This window comes from Alexandromys fortis, unplaced genomic scaffold (assembly GCF_014885135.2).
Source record: "Alexandromys fortis isolate MF-2015 unplaced genomic scaffold, M_Fortis_MF-2015_v1.1 scaffold_168, whole genome shotgun sequence".
NCBI lineage: Eukaryota > Metazoa > Chordata > Mammalia > Rodentia > Cricetidae > Alexandromys > Alexandromys fortis.
Window position 1 is genome coordinate 1,353,537 of NW_026068058.1, and position 26,731 is coordinate 1,380,267.

General features: G+C 46.7%; 1 protein-coding gene across 1 annotated transcript in view; it reads right to left on the bottom strand.

Moving 5' to 3' along the window:
- Kirrel3 (kirre like nephrin family adhesion molecule 3) overlaps positions 1-26,033 on the bottom strand; it is a 557,724-nt gene extending 531,691 nt beyond the window's left edge. The window contains exon 1 of the mRNA XM_050120010.1: positions 25,710-26,033. Within this exon, the coding sequence (XP_049975967.1) occupies positions 25,710-25,764 (55 nt within the window). The 5' untranslated portion in view covers positions 25,765-26,033. The remainder of the gene's footprint in view (positions 1-25,709) is intronic.
- Positions 26,034-26,731: the final 698 nt, after the last annotated feature.

Here is a 26,731-nt window from a genome sequence, read left to right on the forward strand (position 1 = left end):
GGAACATGGCCTTCCTCGTGGATAGTCAGAGTGAGGGAGTCAGCAGAAAGTAGCCATGGGATGGACAAGGTCAGCAACTTAGATGCGATGAAGGACTCAGGCTGGTGCTTAACTCCTTGTTCAAGGCTTGGGCTTAGACCCCGAGCTGTTAGGCACTACTCCATGGTAGCCTTGAGGATGTCATTTCACCTCTCTGGTCTTGGGGGAATTGTCTGGAAATGAAGCCATGGACAACAGTATGTTGTAAAATGAAGTGGACTTAGGATGAAGATGGCTTGAGTTAAGAAATCTCAGCTTTTGCCATTGCTGAGTGTCTATGACTTCTAATGATTCAGCAGCATTTTTATTTAAACGCCTGTAAATAAGAACTGATACTTTTTCAGAGTTTGGAAGAACTAAAAGTAACGACCACGCCAAGTTTGCGTTGCAGTATCTGACAAGGAGGGTCTCAGTACATCTCCAGGTTCCCCTTTTGTTCATTTGCTAGCGCAGGTACGTATGGATCATCCCATGGTACCAGGCTGCATTGAACGCATTAGGAATATAGTGACATGTGTGACAGACAGTGTCCCACCCTGGGCTACTCTCAGATGTCTCCTAACTAGAAGAATGAGACTCACGAACTTCTGGGGGGGAGAGGGACAGCGAGACGCTGCTTCCTGCCTGTGCAAGGTGGGTGCTTAATGGCCACACGTGGCTGGATTGAACGGCAGACAGGGGGACCCCGCAGGTGCTGCATTCGTCAGGGAAACCTAAGCAGCTCTGTAGCAGCTTCCTCCTACATGGCCATCTCCTTGTGTTCTGATTTTGTTGCATATTTTTTTCTGTAGCACTCACTCAACTCCATTACCCCACTCCTATCTATGTCTGTTTGGCTCTCTTACCTCTGGGCTGTAGTCGAAGAATGTTTCAATATATTTGTGTGTCTCTGGCTGAGTGTTAAGAATGTGTAACACCCTGGAGGTCACCTTCACAGAACCTCTCTTCCAGAAAGCAAGCGCTTTTCCGCCATCTCTGCCACCTTATTATCCCCAAGAAGACGGATGGCATGGATGGCCGGCTGGCTGCCTAACAAGGTGGCCTACGGTATCTTTAGGAAGCCTTTGTTCTTGTTGGTTTCCTTCTCTGACCTTGTACTTGCACCACACCGACTTTCACTACCTTCTGTGTTCCACACGCACAGTGCATTCGGAACTAAGGGCTACAGAAGCGAGAACGGAGCACTCCCACCCTTTAGCAGTGAAAGGTCAAGTTCGGGACTTGTGGGTGAGGAGTCTGTCCTCTCAGCCACATGGAGAATCATGGTTTAGATCATTGGACAACTATGTGGCTTCCTTCTGAACCAGGGTTTCTAGGTGCACAGTCCTTGCCCCATTGATATTAGAATCTCTGAGATGTTTCTTACAATGTAATTTCCTGGGTTCCTTCTGGAATTAACGACTAAGGCCTCAATGGCTGGAGGGAATGAAGTCCCTGGAATCTTCAGTGTAAACAAACACCCAAAATATGTGGGGAGGAGGCATATGTCCTGTCTTTGCTGCTGAATGAGCCCCCAATTCTTCCACCCTTCCTCACGTGACATAATTCTCAGGTTGTGTTCATTTGTAAGAGGCTCCTCAGATGTTACTCTCAGAGTGGGTCAAAGCCATTCCAGATGTGGGCACATCAGCAGAGAGCACCACAGATTGTGAGCCTCTTCAGCATGAACACACTACCTGCTATAGAGGAAGTCAAACAGGGCTGTGTGTAACTATGTCACACCGTTGCCTTGTGTTAAGATTTCAGCAGAACGACTTCACTGTCAGGACTCTGAAATACACTTGACAGGAGATGTGTTTATCAAATTTGAGAGCAACACAGTATCACGAAGGGGAGGTAGATTATGAAATTCTAATGGTATGGTTTTTTTTTTCTTTATAAGATGATGTACTTGTGTCTTGTGAGTCAAAGGCAGCTTCCCACTCTCATAGGCGATTTTCTGAGTAGTTAGGACCCATCAAACTCTTATAGACTCCTTTTCTACAGCTGTATGCCAAGTTCACCTGTCTGCTATCTCTAGAGTCTACTGCCCTGTAGCTACTTTGTTTCGTTTTTGAGACTGGGTGTTTCTGTGTAGTCCAGGCTGTCCCAGAACTTGCTTTGTAGACTAGGCTTGTCTCTAACTCAGAGATCTTCCTGCCTCTGCCTCCAGAGTGCTGGGACTCCAGGCGTGAGATCACCATGCCTGACTTTAGTCACTTTTACTTAAAAGAGAACATCACAGCATTCTTTTCAGATTCTATCATTTCAAGATCACGTCTTTGAGTCACTTCAGAATCCTGGGAGCTTATTTCATCAGGTCTAGTACTTGGATTTGTTGTTCTTATTGAAAGCATTTATTAGTGTTGTTGTTAGTGTATATGTGTGTGTGTGTGTGTGTAATATGTGTGTGATTAGGAGTGTGCCAGGCGTATTCTCACTACACTACAAAAAAAAAAAACATTTGTAGGAAAGAAAAAAAAAACAAAACAACAAAACACCACCCCCCAAAAATGGTACCAAAGGAGGTGATTAGAAGTTCTTTGCAAGTGGTTTGCATTCAGGGTGAATTGTTTTATTTTCTCCTGTTTTGGAACCTAAAATTTCCCTTTCATCACTTCCCATGATTCTTCATTTCCATTTTCTTTCTTCTGCTAGCCTCAGCTCATTCTGGCTCTTCGTGTCACTGGGCACCATTGTCACGGGCACCTGCTCCATCTTTGTCCTCATCTGTTGCTTGGGCCCTGGTCTTTCATCTTTTGTGCATGTGGTCTTCACATCTGAGTGCCTGCGGGTATGGGCAGCCATTTTGGTTCCTCCAGAGACCACATTCTCACCTTCTACATCAGAATAATTTATATGTTACCATCTAAACAGGTTTTATATATTATATATTTATATATTACCATCTAAACAGGCTTTATTTTTTGAAGTTATCATATTGCTAGAACATTTTTTCCTTATATAACCCATCTTTGTGCTTTGTCCTTTTTTTTTGTGTGTGAACTTCAGCAATAGCCCTAAAGCTAGGATAGGTAACTGACTACAGCTGGTACCTTGTTCTTTTTCAAATCCCTCAGATTGCTATGTATTTTTAAAGGTCTCTTTATATTTATTCATTTATCCCTACATTCTTTTAATACATGTCTCTCAAATGTCTATTAAATACCTGTCAAGTTTGTGGAGAGGTTTATGCCTTGTTGGCACAATGCCTGGCACATATTGTGTATTCAATAAATATTTGTTGAAAAAGTGAAAAAAGAGTTAGACTTAAGCCCCGAGAACAGAGTCTCTCATTGATTTCTCCCCAACTTTCTAAGCTATCAAGCTGCTGTAAGGCAATTAAAAAATACGTCAGGAATTTTGCATTAACAGGGTAAGTTTTCTAACCCACATACACAGAGATGAGGCCCTCCCTGCCATAACTGGCTGCTGGGGCAGGTTGATTCTTTGGGTTAGGACAGAGCATCCACAACCAGTCTAGGACACAATTAGAGGGAAAAATCATTTCAAGTCCCTCTTCTCCTGTGTGTGTGTGTGTGTGTGTGTGTGTGTGCGTGTGTGTGTGTGTATTTGTGTTTGTGTACATACTCAGTTTCTACTCATGATGCATCTCATCCTGTGGGATTTCTCTACTAGAGCCATACTTCTCTGGTGTGTCTATGGACAAACATCTTTGCCAACACTGTGGCACTCAGGAGAGTGCCTCCTACCAACTCAGACATCAAGTCCGAGTAACTGCAGTTGACACTCTGCAGCATTAGACTTTCATACTACATTAATTTATTATTATTCACCATGTGCGTGTAATAAATCATGCAAGGCTTTCAGGCAATTGCTTCTGCTCCTCCCCTCCAGGTCTTTCTTGGAAAGGCATACACATGTCTTCCTCCACATATGCGTGTGTGTCATATTTTGTCCTGAAAGCTGGACACACTTTTCCTTTTCAAAATTTACCTTAAAGCACTTCTGTCCTCATCTATGTAATCACTGCTAACAGCCTGCATTCACTCTTTTCTCCCCCTTGGTCCTTTGCAGCAATGACCCTTTAAGGAGAAGCCACTGGTGACCTTGCAAGGCTTTCTCCTCCATCCATCGAGGACATTATTACTTTCCTGGGAAGCTTCCTGACTTTGGAGTCTGAACAATGCCTCTAAATCATGGTGCTGCCGATGGACTTCTGATCCCTTGGCAAGGACATATTAAGCTCATGTTCTCCTGCCTCATCCCTGACTCCAGCACATGCTATTCCGTAGTCTCCTTCCATGTTTCCACACCCCACTATTTGCCCACTTGCTTGGCTAACTTCAGTTTATCCTTGGAGCTTTACCTTGCAAGGATGCTTCCTTCAAGAGCCCTTGCCGTCATCCCTACTGTCCACCACCATGGAAGTAACTCCACACATCGACCCTGTCCCTTAGTGCCCACTTCTCTTGAATTGCTCACTTGCTTATTGGGTGACGTCCTGTGTACCTGGATGCACCAGGCTCTGGTTGCCTTTCAGAAAGTTTGGTAAACGTTCTCGAGTACGCCAGGCAAAGAGCAGATTGCCAGGGGTGGGAAAGCCAATTTCACAGTGGTGGGGAGGGGGAGTGAACAACGCTCAAACAAATCTGCCGTTGTCAAATCCAGTCAAGAGCACGGGCTCTCAGAAAAGCAGCTATTAAGAACACAAAGTCTGAGTTTTCCAGTTACAAAAGACCTGGGTAGAACGATTATTTATCACCCAGCAAACACTCTCTTTCTGTCTCATTGTTAATGCCCCACAGACCACGTCTGCCTTTGGACAGAGCGGGAAGACAGAGAGGGAGAGCAAAATGAATAGAGACGAGAGTGTGAGTTTCCATTTATTTATTTATTTTACATATAAATCAGCTAATCTGTTTAACATTCATATTAAAGTTGTAATCACCTTTGCACACATTAAAATACAAACCAGCACCAAGTAATAGGCCTTAAGAAGAGCATTACAATAGCTATTAGCATATAACAGCTACCTTATCAACTTACAACATCCCTATAAAATAATAACTGCATCCAGGATTGATTCGCAGGAAATTCATTCTCCCAGAGCACTGAAGCCTGACTGGGAGTCTGGGGAAGGTGAGAGTCTGGCTGTTGTTGGCTGACTCAGAACAGCCCTGGGGGCTGGGGAGATCTTGACTGGAGACAGAAGGCTGGCGCTTTCATTTTCCCTCTATTATTTAAATGTGGGGCAAATAAATTAACCTCATTGATGCTCCAGCTCCTCGGCTACAAAATGGAGTTAAGGACATTTTCGCCAGAGTAAGAAGGTGCCTGAGAGGCTAGCGGTTGCTTAGTGATGCTGGTGTATTTCCAAGGCTGTCAGGTGCTACAGGGGGTAGGCTGGTTTAATCTTGATTGCCAACTTGACAGGATTTAGAATCACCATGGAAACATGGCTCTGGGTATGTCTGCAAAAGATTTCCCCCCCAGGTTAGGGTTAGTTGAGGTGGGAAGACCTACTTTAAATAGGAGTCTCCATTCCCTGGGCTGGGGTCACTAACTGAATATTCAAAGGAGCAAGGGGATTGAGCAGCAGCATTCATCATGGCTTCCAAGGAACTGAAGAGATAATGTGACCAGCCACTTGCTGATCCTGATGCTATCCGTGACTTTCTCACAGCTGTGGACTGTACCTTTGAACTGTGATCCAAGTGAAACCCTTTCTTCCTTAGGTTGCATTACTCAGGTATATTTTTTTATTCTATATTTTAGAATGTAGTAATGATACGGTGGCCAAGAGCTGTATGGAAAAGATGCTATCGAAATGGAAGAGCTGTACATGACACTCGAGCGTTCTGCTCATTTGTTTGCTCATGGTCCGTGTTGAGCACCATCAGGGATGGGGGAATGCTGCAGCCAGTGTTGTAACAGTTTCTCTCCTTTCAGCGCTCTCAGGTGAATTGGAGGCATCAAGCAAAAAAAAAAAAAAAATGAAACAAGGTGGATGAAACTGAGCACATGATGCAGGAGAATAGATACAGCATGTCCAGGGAGAACAAGCTGACTGGCGGGGAATCAGGAGACAGCTTCATGGAAGATGTGAACATCTAAGCAGAGCCAGTACGTCAACAAATGATGAGGAAAAGCTATTTTTGGCTGAAGGAACTGCATAAACAAAGACACTGTGCATAGAATATTCGTGGAAGAATGAATGCCTTCTTTTCCTTTTCTAGGGATAGAGTTTGGAGAGCAAGGAAGGAAGCAGAGCTGCTGGAAGCAGTTGATGCGAGAGGTGGAGGAGCTTCCATGTGGGATGAAAGTGTGAGCCCACGTGGGGCTGTGTGTCAAAGCAAAGGGTAGAAAGTGAGATTCATAAGAGAATGTCGGTCTGACTGTGTTCTAGGAAGACACAAGTACTGGAGAACGACCACGGTCCTACCGGTGACTTTGGGGAAACTGAGGGACTGGATGAGATACTTGGAAAGAGAGACACCTCTTCGGGCAATGGAAGACAATATAAGAAAGCATGAAGAGACCCAGAGAAATGGGTGTTACGACTGAGGGATGGCTGCATTTGGGATACAGAGAGAGACTCTCTTGTGAGTGTTAGGAGTACGATGATGTCTCCTGACAGAATTAGGACAATGGGAAAAGAAATCCTGAGTTTGGGTTTCAGAATACTATGATGAAACCATCAAGATATATACAAGAAAGCATCATAGAGCATGAAACAGAATGGCCTCCGGGTCAGTATTTGTTGTTACGCTTAAAATTTTCCAATAGAGCATTGTTCGAAGTGTGAACTTGGAACTAGACAAAAATCGGTTAGGATAAAGTAACATAATTTAGGGGTTACCAAGAAATTTTAAATTTTAGAAATGAACGCGGTATGCTTAGCTCTCTATAGGTTACCATTAACATTATCTGAATTACTACATGATACTAGATACTTCTATGATTGGTCTAACATTTCCGATGTGTACTATAATATTTTTTGAAGCCTAGTATCATAGGCCCACATATTGGAATGCACTATTACTCAGGTTTCCTTCCTTCCTTCCTTCCTTCCTTCCTTCCTTCCTTCCTTCCTTCCTTCCTTCCTTCCTTCCTTCCTTCCTTCCCTCCTTCCTTCCTTTTTACAAAGGGAGGGGGAAATGGCCAGTTGAATCCCAGTGGTGGCTTTATTTTTCCAAGCCCTCCTCTCTTATTTATCCTTCAGGTTTAGCCCTTGACTGAAGCAGGCCACTGAATAATGCTGGCATGTTCCTGGGCATAGACTGGCTTTCTATAGGAACTTCCTTCAGACACTGTAAGCATGAGGCAGCCTAATGGTCACTTTCAGCAGGGAAGTAACGAAGAAGGGTCATGTCTGTCCTAGATGTGAGCAGAAGAGGCTGCACCCTTAGCGGAGCTACAGAAAGTCTCTCCGAAAAGAACTTGTCCTCTACCACCCAACTCCCTGAGGGAGAGCACCGAAGCTTGTCTGGAAAATAGCTTACCTTTTACAGTGCTGCTGTTAAACCTGCGTGTCTGCATGTCTAAGGCTTCAAGGCTCACATGCTCCAGGGCCTTCTCTCAATGCTCCCTACAGTGTGGCAGGAGTCCAGGCCCGGGGAGCTGGGGTGCCCTCCAGCTCCACCCCAGAAGCAGTCTGTCCTAAGTGTGCCTCCCAGCCCTGTGCCTGCAGGCCCCTGGTGGCAGTGCTGGAGGACAGATCTGTGCTTCTGCCTGGCACATTCCCTTGCTGGGGACTCTGCCAGGGATGGCAGCCTTTAAACGCCTCATTAATATTCAAATCTATTCAAGTCATTTCAATTTGAATTCTATGCATATTATCAGATAGAACAAAATGCAAATATATACAAATTCATCCATATGAAGAAATAAATAGGGGAAGCTGTGCATAATGGGATTATAATCATTCTCAGAGTTCGTCTCTCTCCTTTAATTCCCCAAGGCCCCCAGGCCTGGAGTTGTTCCTGATGTTCCCACCTGGGACTACATAGGGCATAGGTTCTTTGAGGGCCGAACCCTTTTATTTAAAGACAGTATAATGAAGTACTGGTTGTTTCTCTCTGGCTCTTCAGGTAGAGTAGGAGGAGCTTTAGATAGGTGTAGGCAGACTATAAGAGGTTCACAAGCTGGCTTTGGCCAAAGTTGAACCCTCCAACCCTTGGCAGGGCATACTGAATTGACCTGCAAACACCCAGAGAAGGGGTTTCAGGGTCCCAAACATCGCCACAAGTTTTGATGCACCTGTTGGACACCTGGATGAGACGAGCTAAACAAACTCTCAACTTTCTAAAATATTCTCTAATGAGAAATAGACTTCATAAAACCTTTAAAAGACATTGATAGAACTCAAAAAACAGAATAATCCTGCATGACATCCGACACTCGCCTCTGGTCCATCAAGAGTAAAGAGAGACAGACAAAGCCATCCCCCAGTTCCCAGCCATCACGTTCATGCAGTCTCCTCCTTCCTCTCACCAGATCCTCAGTCAAAAGCCAGACGCTCAAACACAAGCCAGAAGAGACAATCGCAAGTGCAGGCTGCAAGCTCGCTCCTACCTGTAGCAGATGAAATGCAGAAAGCCACAGCGAGCATCTGTCCTTTCTCTTGTACTGTTGCTGCTACTGAATCTCTATTTCATTTCAATTACTCCAAAGACAGGAGGAGGCCCCAGCTATATGGAGTTTTAAGGGGGAGTTCTCTTGCTCTATGCTAATGAAGACCAAGTCAATTGCTATTAAGAACCATTTAGTGTGATTTAACTACAGAATCTAATAGATGCGCCCCTAATCTCTCCCCTATGGAACCCAATGAGAGCAGTGACTCCATTGAATAATGCAGGCGCAATTTATGTCAATTCACAGTATAATAACCATTTCATACTCAGCAACCTTTATTTAATAATCCCCAAGTACTTTATAGATAAAAATGACAGAGTAGGGGTGTCATTCTCTACCTTACAGAGAGGGAGACTGAGGCAGAGTTCCCTGGAGTAGGCAGAAGAATGGACCCCAAAGATGCCCATGCGTAATCCCAGAATAGGTCACCTTATGTATCTAGAGAAAATTGCCATGATTATATCAAACCTGTTGGGCCTGACCTAAATATAAGGTTCCTTATAAGCGAGAGGCACAAGGCTGGGAGACAGGAGTGATGGATGATGGGAAATGCACGCAGCATTTGGGGTGATGGGAGGAAGGGCTGTGGGCCAAGAAATATAGATAGTCTCCTGAAAATACAGGAAACTGGATTTTTTTTCTTTCTCTTCAGCACCCAGAAAGAGCCCTGCCATCACCTGGGCTCTCGTCCCACAGGCCCCATTCTAGACTGGACATCTTCGGAAATGTCAGATAAAATTCATGCCATTTTAAGCCAGCAACTTTTCCAGGACTTGTTAAGGCAGGGAATGAAAGGAAAGTGAGCCCACTACTGTCCGTCTTTTCTCAGCTGGGCTTCCTCTTCTCTAGCAGGGGATTTGGCAAATATTATGAGTAACTTTTTCTCACTTCCCCCTGGAGATCATGAGCTACTGGTGCTGTTTCGGAAGCACAAGAAATACTTCAATTCTTTACAGACAGCGAATGCCTTTAGATCACTAGGAAGCTGGCTTTGCCAAACCACCTCACCTTTCTCTAAGGCCCTGGTTCCTCTAAAGTCACACAGAACTCCCAAGAGACTAAAGCAGGTCTGAGGACTCTGGGCAGGTCGATGCTGAGCTTAGGTTCCATCATAATACTTGGAAACATGGACAAAGAAGCCCTCTCTTCTGGTGAAAACCCTTCACAGTGTGGCAAATCACCACCCCCAAAGTATTATGTTCAGGGGGTCACAAGAGCTCTTTGAGGCAAGCAAGAGAGAAGCCATGATTTTAGGAAGATCAACCCCGAAGTCCCATACTAGGCAGAGTCAGTGGCATCCTGGCCATTGGCGTAGAGCCGGGATTACATGCTTGGAGAGTGAGGTTTTGAACTGGGAGTGTTAGGCCTTCAGAAAGCTTTTCACCAGTTGACAGACTGACACCACATAGAAACTGCACGTGACAGAGAACCATGGCCAGATACTCAGTGAAAGCCTGGCCTGGGAGGATCTTCCTGACACTTCTTGCTTGATATTGGTATTAATTGTTTCTACAGTGAATATGGTGGTGTAAAAGAAAAAGGCCCCCAAAGGGAGTGGCACAATTAGGAGATGCAGCCTCATTGAAGTGAGGAAGCGTGTCACTGTGGGGGTAGACTTTGAGGTCTCTGTGGGACACTCAGTGCATTTCCTGTTGCCATCTGATCAAGATGTGGCCAGAACCATGTCTACCCACATACAGCTATGCTCCCTGCCCTGATGATAACGGACAGAACTTCTGAAATGTAAGCCATCCCAATGAAATGTTTTTCCTTTATAAGAGTTGTTATGGCCATAGTATCTATTCACAGCAAAAACAAAACAAAACACTCTAATTAAGACAATGGGCTGCAGTTTTCTCTGTGTTTCGCCTCATTTATAACACCCAGCTATAGTCAAGAGTGGTTCTCCACAGCCTATGCTATGTGTGGACCCTTGTGCCTTGGTGGACATCAGCAATGAATACTGTTACCAAGAATCTTTCTGTTCATAGTTAGGTACTTAGCCCATTACCTCCATGTGATGACACAGGAAATGCCCTAGGTTTCTAGTTTCTCAAGCACCTTGTGTATGCCACCCTATGTGTAGGAACCTAGAGAGGAGACCTGGAGGAGGAATTGGCTGGAGAAACCATGCATGAGACTCAGATTTGGAGTCCCTAGGCTTTCATGGAAACTGTCACACTTAGTACCTTGTGTGACCTCAGAGAGGCCACAGAATAACTTAAGCTCATTTCCTTATCTCTGAGAGTGAGAATAAAAGTTGATTTAGGGACAAAGAACACAATCTGTGTGCATGTGCTCTAGAGACTGTATACAGTGTATGAACATATGAGGGAATTTGTAGACGGAAATTTCTGTCCCACCTGATCCCACAGCCGTTCAGTCCCAAAGAAGCACACAGTGGCTTATATTAATTATAAACGGTTTGACCTATCAGCTCAGGCTTGTTATTAACTAGTTCTTACAACTTAAATTAACCCATAATTCTTGCCTATGCTTAACCACATGGCTTGGTACCTTTTCTCAACAAGGCATTCTCATCTTGCTGCCTCTGCATCTGTCTGGTGACTGAGTCTCTGCCTTTCCTCTTCCCAGAATTCTCCTACTCTGGTTGCCCCACCTCTACTTCCTGCCTGGCTACTGGCCAGCCAGAATTTTATTAAGCTAATATGAATGACAAATCTTTACAGTGTACTAGAGCATTCATTATCCCACAGAAGGAATGAAATTATTACCACCCATCCCCAGGGAGTACTTGGTGCTCACAGGTACTCCAGGGGCACAAGGCAATAACAGTGATAAATAGGGCGGGGTGCTGTCAAAGCACTTCTATGGACTGGTAAATGACATATGCCATGGAAGGTAGGCATTATCCATAGCGATGGACATGGGATATGTGAGATTCATTTCTTACCCAGGAAATATTGGCTGGGTGCCTATTTTGCATCCTAGTTCAACCAAGGCCTAGCTTAAGAAAATCTAGAAAATGGGCCATGCCTTCTGGGTCTCCAGAAGGACGGTGAGCAAGTGGAAAAAAGGCACTAGGACATGCTGTGTTAAGTTCCCAAAGAGGGTTCCACAGCGGGCTCTGGGAGGGAGAAAGACATTTACTTTACTCAAGAATATGGGGAGGGGGGTATAGGAAACATCCATCCTGGTGGAAGAAGCTGAGTGCTTGGGGTGGGAGTTAGCCAGAGCTGCCTGGAGGGTACATTCCAGAAGGGAAGAGCACAGACACAACAGGGCTTCAAGAGCTCTGAATGGCCGTACTGCAGAGACAGGGGGAGAGTAGGGGGGGGGGAGTTAGGTAATTCCAGGTTAATTTAGATAAACTCTGCAAGTCCAAAACTCCATCCTGAATGAGGTTGCCTCCAAAAGATGTTGGGGAACTAGCTAAGGGATACCTATACCTGTCCAGAAGCCAGACCCCCTGTGTGTCTATGTCTGCACACCTGGCTATGGAACCTTCCAGACTTCTTTGAGCATATGGACCACTTCATACATAATCCCTCATGGGTCAAGAGAAGTAATCTTGTGACTTTTTTTTAACGCTGTCGTCTTAAGATCTGGAGGCCAAAATGTCTCTCACGTGTGCCTACTCACTCTTTCTCCCGTACACCTGTCTCTCCCAGCCATCTTGGAGTATTTTTCTCAACTCTCAGTCACTGGGACAAATACCTGAGACAATCAACTTATAGCAGGAATAGTTTTCAGCTTACAGGTTTGGGGGGGTCCCATCCATGACTGAGCAAACCCTTTGTTTTGGGGTCTGGAGAAGTCAGCACATCATGATGGGGCATTGGAAGTAGAACAAAACCACACAGCTCCTCATTAGGAAGTACAAGAAAACAGAGAGGGGTAGCCATTCTGTGATCTCCCCCAATGATGACCCTCCCCCCACAGAGACCCAAAAGCCTCCTACTGAACAATTCTTAAAGGTCACAACACCACCCTACAGCAGTGCCCTGGAGATTGACTTGAAAACGCAGTTCTCTGTGAGGCAGTCAAAATACACACTGCAGTGTGGGATGAGAGGGCCTTTGAGGACCACTGGCTCCCCTCACCCTCCTAGTGGCTGCTGGATTCAGCAGCTCAGGCATGTGACTTCCCTTAGGTGATTTGGATTGAAGAAAGAGGCCCAGAGGCCTAGTGATGAGAACATCTTTTTTTATGAATTGAAAAATAAAATGACAGTAAGCAGCCAGCAGATCCCAGTTCACAATGAAATGAATATCAATGTCTATGGTGGTATTGACCTTGAAGATTTTTTCTAAAAAAAATAGAACGAGAACTCTCGCGGTGCGTTATGATAGACATTCTGACTCTCTTCACAATACAAAGCAGAAAATCTCCCTTTATGGACCTGGGCATCTCCCGTGTACAGTGCTGAGTTTAAAATAAACATTCTAAAGTGCAGGTGAAGAAAATCTATGCCTGCACGTAGCTGCATTCTTCCCTGTCAGTACAGATCATCACACAGCTTCCCTGGTTCTACGGAGGTCAGGCAGGGCTGAAAGTCATACTGAGAGGAAGGGCTCTTCATTCTTCCAAGTTGTAAGGAAGGCAGCGAAGCTAATGACAGCCTGGCAACGGTGCCACGTCCCCAGTCCTCAGGGCTTGATCTCACTGTAAGGTTTGGTTTCCTAGACTCAAGACTGAATGTAATTCTTGGTTCCGTTCTCTCTAGCTACGAATCACCCGAGGGTAATGTAATATGAGAACCATTAGCGGTAGCTCCCTTGAGTCACCTTAAATCCTCTGGTTAGAAACATCTCTCAAACCTCTGTGGGCTCAGTGTCAGCAGTGTTCATGTGAAGGCCAGGGAGGGAAGAAGGTACAGAAGCCAGGGTCAGAGAAATAGAGGAGCATCCTCAAGTGTATCCAGATCAGTTGTGTGTATGTGTGTGTGTGTGTGTGCGCGCGGGCGCACGTGCTGTTAAGGCCCAGTCCGCTGGGACAAGCCTCAGAGTCTCTGATTTAGAAGGTTTGAGGCCTGGGAATGCTTTCTTCTGCCCATGGGATGTTGCTACTGGTGGACCAGCTGGCCTGCAGACTACAGGTTGAAATGAACTATGATAGAGAAACCGAAAGCCTTAAGAAGGCCTTCATACTCCCCTGATGGTATTTCAGAGCTCTTAGCTATGTATATACAGAGGAATATGTGGACACACCCTCAGATCCCTTTTTCACTACAGTTGTGAATGGGCAAAGCTAATAGATTTCATCTCAATGAAAGTCAATGGCAGGAGAGAAAGGGATAACTCTAACTGAAAGATAAATAAAACACAGTACAAAAATTTTAAACATTTTCCTTGGCATGAATTGGCTGTATTCATCTTAGAATGTGTTTCGATTATGAGAAAGAAATGTAGGTTTCATATTATTTTAGCAGGAGACCAGGAGAGGAAAGTAATAAAGGTTTCTGAATGGTATTTGATTCTGACCAACTCTAACAGTTATTTGTGCCTATAATGCACGAATTTCTATCTGTGAATTCCACTGTCCCAGTTTGGTGATGAGAAAATGCAAACCAAAAGTCAAGCCTGGAAAATGGGCATTTGTGTGGATTTGGAGCCCTGACAGTCACCGGCTGACAGTTCAACCCTGATATGATCCGTGTGGCTTAGGGAGGGGCTCAGGCTGTGGCATAAGTAGACAGAATTTGATGCCTTCTACGCCAACATCTATCTGCCATGCATTCTTCCTCTGGACGCCGCTGATTCTATCTTAAAGGTGTTTCTAAACTCTCAAGGAACTTCCATGTTTTCTAGTTTATCATAAGTGTCTATCTTAAGCCATTATTATGATTTTAAGCATAGCCTAGGTAGATAGGGGCCACCTTCCAACATGATTTCTGACACCAGGTAAGCTGCTGGCGGAGGCCAAAGTGAGGAGAATTGTAAGCTGAGCTATATTCAGGCTCTCCTGCATTCCAAGACGCTTTTTTATTTCTTCTTAATGACCATTATTAATCATTTCAGAACCATGTAGTCTGCTGACATTTTTACTATTCCAGGCTTGACAAAAAAGAAAAAAAAAAGAAAAAAAAGAAAGAAAAAAGAAAGAAAAAAGAATAAAGAAAGAAAGAGTTGGGTTTTGATGTCCTGAAATGCCTTTTTATGTAGAATAGTTCCATTCTCACAGCACATAGCTAGCAGGAGTCTAACCTTTGATTGAACCAAATGGGGAATGATTTTTAAAAATCTACTGAAGGGGAGTTGGGTGTGAGAGACTCTTATTAAGAAATAAGAATTGGGCACTCAAACACTAAGCTAAACAGGTGCTTGCGGGTGGAGGGAGGGAACCATGTTGGAAGCTTCTCCAATCATCTTCAGTCAGACTCACTGTTGGGGAAGAGGTGTCCTTCTTCCTCCTCAGCTCTTCCACTCTGTGTGGAAGCTGCAAACGAGAATCGTGGGCCCCTCTAGTCTTTCCGGCTTGCCGACACTCACACAGCTGCTAAGGCGGCACTGTGACTGGTATCCTTCCCAAGTGGCCTGGCAGAAAGGGTTCTTGGGGTCTTGCACACAGGAACTTAGCTGCCATTTTGCCATCCTGTCACTTGTTAGTTGTGCGACCTTCAGGCAAAGCCTCAGTGACCAGTGCTATCACTTGGGACATACAATAGACCAGGCAAGATTGTGATAACGCCCTTCACAGGGGCCCCATCCTTCCTTCATCCCATCTCTACAACTCCAATTGATGCTGCAAGGACCAACTCTGAGGGGCTCAGATATACGTCATAACTCCGAGAAACAAGCTGACACATTGGAGTTACTAGAAAGAACAACTTCAAAGGGCTCTTAGGGCCATCACTACTCCCCGACCGTCCATCTTGCAGAGCACAGACACCTGCTTCATGTACCCGACACTGGCATCTTGCTTCCTTGCCTGGAAGGACAGACACCCTATTAAACAGCTGCAGTAGGTGACTAGTGTCCTCTAACAGTGCCCATTAGAATTTAATATCTCTTCCCAGAGATGAAAACAGATTTCCCCTCAACAGTCTATTCGGGAGCCCAGGGCTAAGGACGTCTCCTTGCAGCTTGGGAATTGTGCACCAGCACTGATTACTGGATATGAAGCAGTTGGCACCCCGATGAAGGGAGGGTGTAGGACCCACAGGAGCGTGTTGACGAGAGCAAGGTGGATCTTCTGTGGTCAGCCCCTTTTTGGGGAGGACGTCAGTAAACTCAGAAGTATCGGCCCTTGCTGCAGGAAAATGCTGGTGAAATGAGATTGCTCACTCCCCTTTGTGCAGCTTCTTTTAAACCAGTTTGATCATTATTAATTGAACCCACCTAGCTCTAGTCTCCCTGTGTAAGATTCCTCTGAATAGTCTACCTTCACAACCCAGTGTGTTCTGGGAAACTAAGTCTAGCCTCTCTCAGGGAGGGAGAACTGTGGCTATCGGAAATGGAAATGTTGTCTCATCCGCTCCCTTCCTTTTTTGTCCAAACTCCTTGCTTCCCGATAGCCCGCTAGGCTTCCAGGCCCAAGCTGCTGGTCACCCTGCAGCGTCTAAAACCACTGGGCATCCATCCCTCTGCAGTCTGCTCTGAGCTCACGCCAGGGCTTTGTAAGCGCGGCTGCTGCCACCATCAGGCTGACTTCGGGACTGCAACGATCGGCGTACATCTGATTCTCCAAACATTTTGCCAACTGCTTTTTCCTCAGTTGCTCCTCACACATACTCAGCACCCTGTGTAAGAAAATGGCTCCGGAAGCCAGTTCTCCAATGAGTTGCAGTTTGGTGCAAACATGGAGTGGACTCTCGCATCTACAGCCGAGGAATAGGAAAGTGCAAGTCCCACAATACAGGGAAGAGAGACACTGAGGGATTAAGTGGTGATTTCTCAGCAGCAGAGGACCGGAATCTTCTTTTACAGCACACGGATGCACACTTAACTTTCTGTCCCCTGAATGCTTGCTTGCCCAACGAGCCAACTAAGCCCCAGTGTGACTCGGAAGCTGTCATAGCTCCCAGCATTGCCGAGGGTGACAGGTGGACTGTCACCCTGCACCAGAGTTGAGTCACCTGTGACATTTGCAGGTGACTGACAGAAATAGGCACTGACATGCATTGAAGAACAGAAGGGCACAAAGGTTTCTTGCCGAAGCTCAGGAGTGACTGACTTGCCAGGGGACGCTTCTCTTGGCAGTGTCCCTGCTGATCTGGTGAGCACTCAAGGCCTTCCTTGGAGGAATGGCTTTAAATAAACCTTAAGCTTCCCTGCGACTCTAGCCTGGGCGCCTCAACATCTTTATGTGCACGGACACCACAGCTTCTGCGTTGTTCTCCCTTCTCATACGTCTTTGCATTTTATCTGATAGTTTTGCATTTGTTCATAGACTTCTAGGTACCCAACAGTGTGATAAAAATGTGAGGTATTTTAACCAACCGATTCTGAAAATTCCCTCAATTCCTTGACTTGCAGATATGTAAAGGTAGGGATGGGGATGGGGCAGATGCAAAAGGAGTTACATGAGTAGAATAACAACGTCTTGATTACTTTTCAGCCCCGCCCCTTCCCAGGCCCCAAAGGCTTGGAAGTCTTGCGCCTTCTGGGTAAAGGTGACTTCCAGAAATGTGACATATGAACTTAGCAAGAGTGTGGAATCATGAAGAACTAGAACCACAAGACTGGTTCCCTTCTGAAGGTCACCTCTGGGACTCAGCCTCCTGATCTTTACAGGGAACAGCTAGAATCCATTTTGCTATGCTCGGACATGGGTGATTAGTATGAGTTATGCAAACACGCAGAGGATGGAGCTTAGTGATAGAGCATTTGTGTAGTGAGGCCCTGGATTCTGCCTCCAGTGCTGAGAGGGGTGGTTTCGGGGTGGGACATGAGAACATGCTTTTCCTTCCATTCCAGCCACTGCTATTGTCATGCCTCATTTATATGGATGACCTAAAGTCGTTGGAAGCCACCAGCTTCTCTGAGAGGCATCAACTCACACAAAATGGTGAACTGGAATGGAAAGCCCTTTGGTCAGACATCACTTCTCTGGGGGAATCTGCCCGCACTGATATCAGGAGAAAATTAGGTATTGTTCGTGAAAATTGTGCTTTTGCAATATCTGAATATTTACATAGATGTTAATTATCAATTATTGCCACTACTGTGAACAATGGTCAAAGGAATTTGCTGGGTGCCAATGGGATCTAGGACGCATCATCTACGAACCGGGAGGACTAGCCAAAACCACCCAATTGTTGCTAAGAGATAAGACCCTGGGAAATGGAGAGCTGGATGCCTTGACTCTCACCTTGTCCGTTCTCATCCCCTTTCTTATAAGTTGGCTTCTGCATTTCCGATGACCTGAATTCTTTTCTGAGAACACTTGCAGCAGAATCCTGCTCAACAGGCCAGCCTCAGGCAAGGCACTCAGATAGCTACTGCTTAGCAAATGTCACTGACTACTTCTTGTAGGACATTTGAGGATATTGTCCCCCCACTGAGCTTCCTGACAGCTGGCATCAGTTCCTGAAAAGAACAGGCCCTGGAAGACCCAGATGAGTCTGACAACAGTCTCTACTCTGCATGGCAGGTTCGTTGGCATGGCAGACCTTTCTATCATCTGTGTAGAGCTGTCTAACTTGCAACCTTGTTTTCTCCAAAACCAGCACAGTTTCCTTTCTCTTGCCAGAAAGATGCCCCCAGACACCCCCCCACTTCCTCTCAGGGCAGTGCTCCCTCTGTCTCTGTAGCCTTCAGGTGTCTTCAGAAAGAGTCAACTCTCATTCCTCAGACCAACCAATCACCCAGGTATCCTCAGCATTCCATGCCTCGGGTGTTTGAGTTCTCTTCAACACCCATCTCTGCCTTCTCTTGTGGAGGGGAGAAACCAACAGTTAACCAGGTTCCTCATTGCTATTCTCTTGCCCACTTTTCATTATCTGTGCATACCAGCCATGAAGGAAGATGAACTAGAAAGAGGTAAGTGTCCTCCACTCAATTCCCCAAGCTTTCAGACTCGTGTGAAGCACAGGGAATTCCAAGAGTAACAAGAGAATCCCCAAAGCTCTGATTCAGAGAAGACTCTAGACCCTACGCTCCAATCTTTTGGAGATGCTGACGTCATTCTACTAGTCCATCCTTCAAAGAGCTATCGTGTTATTCTCAGCCATGAGCCAGCCAGCTTTGCCCTACTGAGGTTTCTCACACACTGCAAACACGCCCATTCTAGCCCCTGCTGCTGAGAACCTCACATTCTAGTCTTTATATCTTCTTGTCTGTGCACACGCCCAGGTACAGCCTGGACTCCTTGCTTTACACGTTGTCTAGAGCACACCCACATATCCTTTGAGAGCAAACAGACATGGCATCTCCTCTGGATACCCCTTTCTGAAACCCTAGTCTGTCCTTGATGGTTTTTGAGCACCATTCTGAGAGCCTTCGTGGAAGGGTTGGCTTCCTGTTCAGAAATATGGCTTCACCTAGTTCTGTAACAATCTCTGATGCCACACCTACCACACAGTAGGCCTGCAACAAGCACTGTCGAGTGGCCAATAGGTGAGCTCCATGTCACAAAATACTATTTGCTCAAAAAATAAGGAGAAACCAACGTTGCCCACTGAGACATCAGACTTCATGGAGCTCCTGGGTGGCGGGGGTTGGGGGGCGCATATAGAAGGGTGTGAGCCATGTTTGTGTGTGTGTGTGTGTGTGTGTGTTTTTCACTGAAATGCTGCCTCTGAATTTGTTCCCATCATGTCAGCATCAGCTGGGAAGAATCTGAACTTGCAACAGCTGTCTGTCCAGTGCTTTTCTTCAGGGAAGCAAACCACCTAGACTCTTCAGCCTGATGTGTCTAAGACAGACTCAAGCAAACGCGGGTGGTTTCCGTTTCAACCATTCAAAAGCCAGGACTGGGCAAATTTGCTTGACCTCGCCCTTAGAGACATGGGCAGTCTGTGTGTATGTGGGGGGGGGCATGGAAAGGTTTCTAGGTTGCCAGGAGAAACCTCTCAGGGTATGTAGGAAGTGTCTGCATGGCCATGGTGTTAGTGAGCATTCCCAGGAAGGAGTTAGATGGCGATCCCCCTCCCATTCAGCACAGCACACATGGGCCCCAACAAAAGAACTATGTAAGTCACAGAATCCACCCATACTGGCCACTATTCCAAGGCCTAAGCTTGTTTCCAAGTGTACCCAGAGAATGCTGACATTTATTTAATCCTCATAGTGGTGTTGACTGTGTACTTGCGGAAGCACTCTATGCTTACGAAAGATATTTGTTTCCAAGCTGCTTATGCTAAATTGCCATGATATAAAGGAAACACTTATCCAATATTGACATTTACTGACTTCTGGAAGTATACAGTCAGCCAGAGTACTTTTTTCCCCCTCTGGGAGAGAACAGGTCAAGGATAAGCGTGATACTTGATGCTAAGCTCTGAAAAAGCAGGAAGTGAATGGAAGTTCATGCTGGTATCCTCACTTCCTGTGACCTTTCACTCCATGGCACAAAATGGGTTGGGGTGGGGTGGGGGTCAAAGCTCTGTTGTGCTTAATCCTAAATCTCTGGCAGAAAGCAGGATACCTCATCCCTTGCGTGCCTGGGAGAGAAGCATTTTAATGATCTAGAAGGTAACTAGAGTCTCATTTGATGTGCATACCTAACTGGGTAAATTCTGATTTCCCCTTAGGAAAAGAAAATGCCACACAATGACATATGGAACGGCGCTATGTGTCAGTGAAGTCGACTCTCGCTTCATTCTTTTAGCTGGAAATAAAGTCCTATTCTATTTGCAATGCAGGTGTAGCAGCGAGAACCCAGGCATGGGGCTCTGGCTGGTACTTTGTTCCCTCTAGCTTGGTGATAGCAGTGACTGCTCTCGAAATTCCATGGAATGGACAGCCCCCCAGCTAAGCAGCCCTAGTTGAACCGTAGGAGTCTAAGGATCCTGGAGTATTCATTGGCTTTATGGAAAAACTTGAGCTCCCATGGCTGCAAGAACCATCACTGGAGTGAGAATTGCCGCCATGGTGATTCTTGCATGAAGAAAGACGTGTTCAAGGTCTCACCCACCTCCTCTTCTGTTGGATTAGAATATGACTAGGAACAGGCACAGGTCACCTTCAGGGCCTCTCTGTCTCTTAACTGACCCCAATTTTAAAGATATCTGAACTGTTTTTCCACCTGGAAATCATCTCGACATATAAGACACCTAAGGATAAGGGCTGGCTGTTGCTGAGGTCACATGCATGCCCACTTCGCTTCTCCCATCAGCCCCATCTCCATTAAGACCCTAAAAAAAGTATTCTTGGCCTTTCTCTCCACTCCTCCATCAAAGGCAATTTTATTTTTCCTCGTTCCTGTTTCCAAAACAGTTTATCTTTTTTATCTCCTTGGAAGAAAAGTACTCCACAAATCAAAGGTATCATTAGTATTGTTATTATTTTGCTATTGAAATCTCTTGAATTCACTCTAGATTATTCATGCGCTTTTTTTGGGTCTGCAATATAATACTGCCTAAGTCACCCCCACTGGGCTAAACAAAAATGAAAAATTGCATCTTCAGGCCTAATCCCTGGCTCCACCCCATCTCCTGCTGGCCCTGGCTTCTACCAACAGAGGCACACACACCAGGCAGGGCTGCTCCTTGGTACCATGCCTAGCTCACTGCTGCTTTTCTGAGTCAGATCTTCCTTCCTGTACCCATGGCATCCTCCCAGTGCCATGCTCCGATGCTGACCCCACCCACACCCTCGTGCCCCTGGGGCGTTTCTTTTCTATCCTCAATAGCTCTCAGGGCTCCCTGTTGGGCAGCAGCCACTGAAGCCATCCACATCATCCCCTATAGGCATGCTCCATTCCCCCACCCAGAAGGCTTGTTAAAGGAGTAGTCCCACATCCTTGGCAGTGGTGCTCGGAGTTTCCAAAAGAAAAGAAGCGATTCTTCCTCCCCTGGATGTCATGTCGCTGGGACTCCAGCAGCAGGGGTGGGGGCTCCTACTCCTCATTTGCCTCATGGTGCTAGGACATTTCCGGGTAAGGACAAGTATTCTTAGTGTTGCTTACTTGCATTTTCTTCTCCTGATCTCCCTTTGCCTGAACCTCCCTTCCCACCTTTATTTTGGGGGCACCCGCTGACATGTTTGTGCTCTTTACCCAAGTTCTTTCTCTTTCCCACGAGAGCGCTGGGCAAACTCAAGCTTCTCGCAGTGGCCTCTCTGCCTCCATGCTTCCTGTCACCCCCATGGCTCCTGCACCACAGCCACTCCGTTCCCCCTCTATCTGCTTGAAGCTTTTCTGTCTCCTTGGGGATTCAGGTTGTCTTGCAACTCTGCCATCCAATGGCTACCTGGTTCTCCTTCTGATGTGTCCAGATAATCAACAGAGCAAGGTCTATTAAGGAGATGGATCCTAGATTGATCTTCCCCACAGGGAAGATGTGAGTTTCTTTTTACTCTAAATGTTCAGAACATCAAGAAGCACAGGCAAAGCAAACACACCTTCTGGGTTGGGCAGAGTTGGAATCCGGAGACCATCCCATCACTGGGTAGGACAGGACAGTCTGGAAATGCCATTGCATTGGGGGGGAGGGGGAGGACACTTTTCCTGAAGCATGTGCAGTAGAAGCTACCGTGTCTGCCCCACCGCACGCTGCCAACACTGACTCAGAACATAAGATGCAAGCGAGGCAGGGAGTCTCCAGTCCTGCTGAGACCCTATTCCTTCAAAGTTGCCTAAGAGGTGCCCGTGCAGGGTAGATGGAATGAGGCTGGAAGATTAAGGAGGGCATCCAAGGAAGTAGTTGTGGTGAACTGAAATGATAAAGGGGGAAATGGAGCCAGTTCTAAGTATCTGGATGACAAGGGAATCGATTCTTCTTCACCCAGGGGCAGAACATACCGTTTCTCTGCAGGAGGTAAATTGTGCTATGACATTATCCTTCTCTATACAAAGCACGGCCACCCTGACAGCTGAGGGGGAGAGGCCTCTACAGCAAGAGAGCAACCCACCAACAGCGTATGCTGGCAGCCTTCCATGCCCTAGCACGAGCCAAGCCCAGAGACATTGACAGGGTAGGAACAGGGGGCTGTCCCTTTCTACGTCCACCTTAAGAAAGAAATACTTGGTATCAGTGTGCATAAAAAGTCCAGACTTTAAGAGAGAGAGAGCCAGAAATATTACTGACATTAACTATTCTGCCCTCTCTCAGGGAGACTCATAGTCAACAGATCAGAAGGGAAACTTTAGGAATTTAATCACATGCTAATGAAAACTTTACAACATTGGGAGGGGGGATCTGGATCCTGGGAATGAGAGTGTGAGAACTGCGTCTCCAGAACTCCAAGAAGATACACGGGTTCCCACTGGGAGAAGTGCTGGGTAGCAGATGGCCGTGTCATCAGCATGCTAGATAAGGCCCTAACGAGATCCTTGACTCCTCATTCCCTCCCAGGGAAGGACTGTCCTGACCCTTTATGCATTTCTGTGGGAGAGCATCCAGAAGGCTCCGAGTGTAGGAGGCAGTGTCCAGGCAAGTTCCCTGTGTGTGGAGGTGTGTCAGTTGTGGTTGTGACCTCACTCTTGGGCTAGAAAAATCACAACAGGGGCCGTCTAGAACCACGCGGGCTAGTAGTCATTTCATGTCCCGTTGAAGGTGGAACTGCTCGATCTAAGAAGTTAACCAGTACGTGATAGCAGGTACAGCGGGGCACAAGGATATATACTGAGAGTCAGATGGGATCTTCTGGGGGAACTTACAACACTCCAAACAACACTCATGTGTTCATTAGGGCCAGAGAGATGGCTCAATTGGTGAACATGCTTGCCACCAAGGCGCTGAACAGAATTTCACTCCCGGGATCTACATGGTGGAAGAAGAGTACTAGCCCTGCAAGTTGTCCTCTGACCTCTGCACATATGCCCCCGCGTGTACCCCTGCCTGAGAGCAGGCACACACAAATAGAGAAATGTCATATGAGGGACATTGTAAATGTTCAGGAATCAAGTCAAAAGATCTCGATATCGCCTTACAACGAACCAGTCAAACATCTTCCCTCCTAACTGCTCTGGTGATGCTCCTATATTCATGATTCCTAGTGCTCAGAGCAGGAGGCTCCTCAGATTGTCTGGGTCTACTTTGTTCTCTGAATCTTCTTGAGGCTGATGTGGAATTCCGTGGACTACACACCCACCTTTGGATGTTGCAAGGCGAGCTTGGGAAGACCAAGAATAAGAAGATGATTTAATTGCATGGGGCTGTGGCTTTTTTCTCCTGCCCCCGGGGCTAAAGAATGAACAAAACAAAGCATTTACCCTCAGTAGGTAAACATTTAAAGATTCATATGAGGCAGTCAAGAAATAGCTTGGTACTGAGAAAAGAATGAGCACAGTAGAAAACACACTCTGTAATGACGCAGACAGGCAGGGAAGCACTTAGACACCTATAGGCTTCTTATGCCAATCTGAGGAAGCACTGGCCAAGCTTCTAAAAATACAAAAGACAGACAAAAACTTGCTTGAGTTCCATGCGTTATGTGTGCATACGTGTGTGTGTGTGAGTGTGTGTGTGTGTGTGTGTGTGTGTGTGTGTGTGTGTGAGGTCCCTTCTTGTCTCGGGAATTCTACAGGAAACTTCCTAAGAAAATTAGTTAAGAGGCAAAGGAGAAAGGGAGTCAGTGTATGTGTGTATGTGTGTGGAGTGTTCATATGCAAGCATGCACACATCCCAGTGGGAATACCACCAAATCTGTCTCTGTACCAGGATTCTGGGATGGCTCTTCTTCATCCAGCCTGAAAACTTGTGGAAGGGCTATTTATCTTCAAGATGCTCTAGGGATTCCTATGAATGTGTGTACAAACTCATTATAAATCTGCATAGACATGATTTACACATACTCCTAGGGGAAGGGGTTCCCGCAAGTTTAATCAGGAGGGATGACTGCAAAGTTTGACCTGAATGAATAAGGGAGAAATCTACAGTGACAACAAGGACCGGGGAAAGAGAGAGGGAAGCCTGGCTTTATTTATATTTGCCTTCTCCTGAGGAGAGAAGCAAGGAATACAAGCTGTTTGCTTGCAAAGGCAGCCACCCATGGTGATGTTCATGCTTTCTCGAAAACTTTTACCCTTCATTTAATCAACAGATGGACGTTCTCTGTTGTGGATTTTTTCTGAGAGTCCTGTCCCTCCAAGAGCTGTGCTGGCTGGCACAAATGCTGCCTCAGATGGCAGAGGCGGCATTGGCATTCCAAAGGAGTGGGAAGGAACCGGTTTACTTGGCCCCTTCCATCTCAATTCCACAGGTGACTGTTGATGCCTTTAGCTATGTAGGCACTTAGTTCTTCTCTCCCTCCACCATGGCCAGCCCCATGACTCTTAGTGGCAAGGAGCCCAGAGGTAGCCAAGTTCTTTCTGGGGAGTCCACCTGCTAGGTTGCAGAAAGGAAGCAATCAGCACCAGGGGCGAAATTCCATTTCATACACAGAATCCAGTGCTCAGTGGGATTCAGAATTCAGCCTTGCTCAGGGAAACGGGTGACATTCAACGAAACTCTTTACAAGCTTTCTTTCCCCCAGTCACTGCAAACACCCGCCTCGGAACGTTCCGTTAATCGCATCCCTTTCTGCAAACTGTGCAAACCTCACACATTTGCCTTAAACACACTCGGGCAAGTTAGACCTATTGGAGCTGAAATCCACCTACGCCAGGCTCCCCTTCTCCAGCCTGGCTGTGAAGGCTGGAGCAGGCACCCAGAAGTTCCGAATGGCCTGGCCACAGGCTACTACCTAATTAACATACCGGGTGCATAAAGAACTCATCTGCATCGGAGAGTTTGAGTTGGACATGGACAAGAGAGAGGAGAAAGTGTAGCCGCCCCCTGTCCTCCCAGCCCCTTCCTTCCGAAGGGAAACCAACAGTACCATTTTGTTGCATTTGCAAAAGCCAAGAAGCGACGGTACTTACTGCCTCTGGCCCGGCAAGGAGACCCACGGCCAGAGCCAGCTCCGGAGCCTGCCCACCTCCCAGCCCTCTGACTCCCGCGCCCCCGCCGCCGCCGCCGCCGCCGCCGCCGCCGCCGCCGCCGCCGCCGCCGACTTTGCTCCAACTCCGGCGCGCCCGGTTCCTACCTTGACTGAAGAGGAAGAAGCAGAGGAAGAGCAAATCCAGCTGGAAAGGTCTCATTCCTCAGCGCGCGGGCAGCCGGTGGGGCAACTTGGGCGTGCAGTTAGTTCTCTTCAAGCGCGGCGGCTGGGCTCGCGGTGCTCAGCCTCCGCCGCCGGTCCTCCGGGGTTCCTGTCGACCATCTATCTGTCCGTCGGTCCGTCCCTCCTCCGGTCCGCTTCGGTCTTGTTGTGTCTCCGGCTATCTGCAGGCAGTCGAAACCAATGCTTGTTTTCAGCCGCCTCGGGAAGCCAGGATCCTCAGCAATGTCCCCACTCGGAGCAGATCCATTCTCTGGCTCTTGGCATCCCAGGCACACGGCTTCCTCTGGCGGGCTCCTCCCACAGAGAGCGAGCGAGCAAGCGAGCTAGCGAGTGACGAGTGACAGAAGGGCTCCTTTCACAGAAGCTGGGGCGGGGGAAAGAGGGAGGGGAAACAGGTCATAATTAAAGAGGAAACACTTGGAAAGGGGAACGCTTTGCAAAACGGGAGGGTTGCAGAGAAGCGTTGCTTTCCTTCTTTCCCCTAAACAGGGGATATTCAGCTTTTGTTACCATTATTGACCAGAACGCACAGTGAGCACCTAGCGGAGCTGTGACTTTTTGTTCACACGATGTTATGTTGTTAAACGGGAGTGAAGTTACCGATGATTAGACTCATGCACATGCATCAAAATGTGCCTGCCTTGCTGTTGCACAAGGGACTGGCATCTGGGCTAAAAGGGAGTAGGGAGAGGCCAGGAGGGGTACATCTTTTCCCAGAAAGGACTTAGCCAATGTGTGTGCCAGGAGGGAGTTGAAGAGAAAAGCATGCTTTGCATTTGGGGACTTTCCTGGTGTGTGTGTGTGTGTGTGTACGGTGTGTGCGGGGAATTGATAATCTCTAAGTGTTTGGATCTTAGTTTGCTTTGCCCCGCTCTTAGAAAACAAAATGCAGGAGCAAGAGCTAACGCAGGCAGGTTTGTGACAGATACCTATTTATTATTATT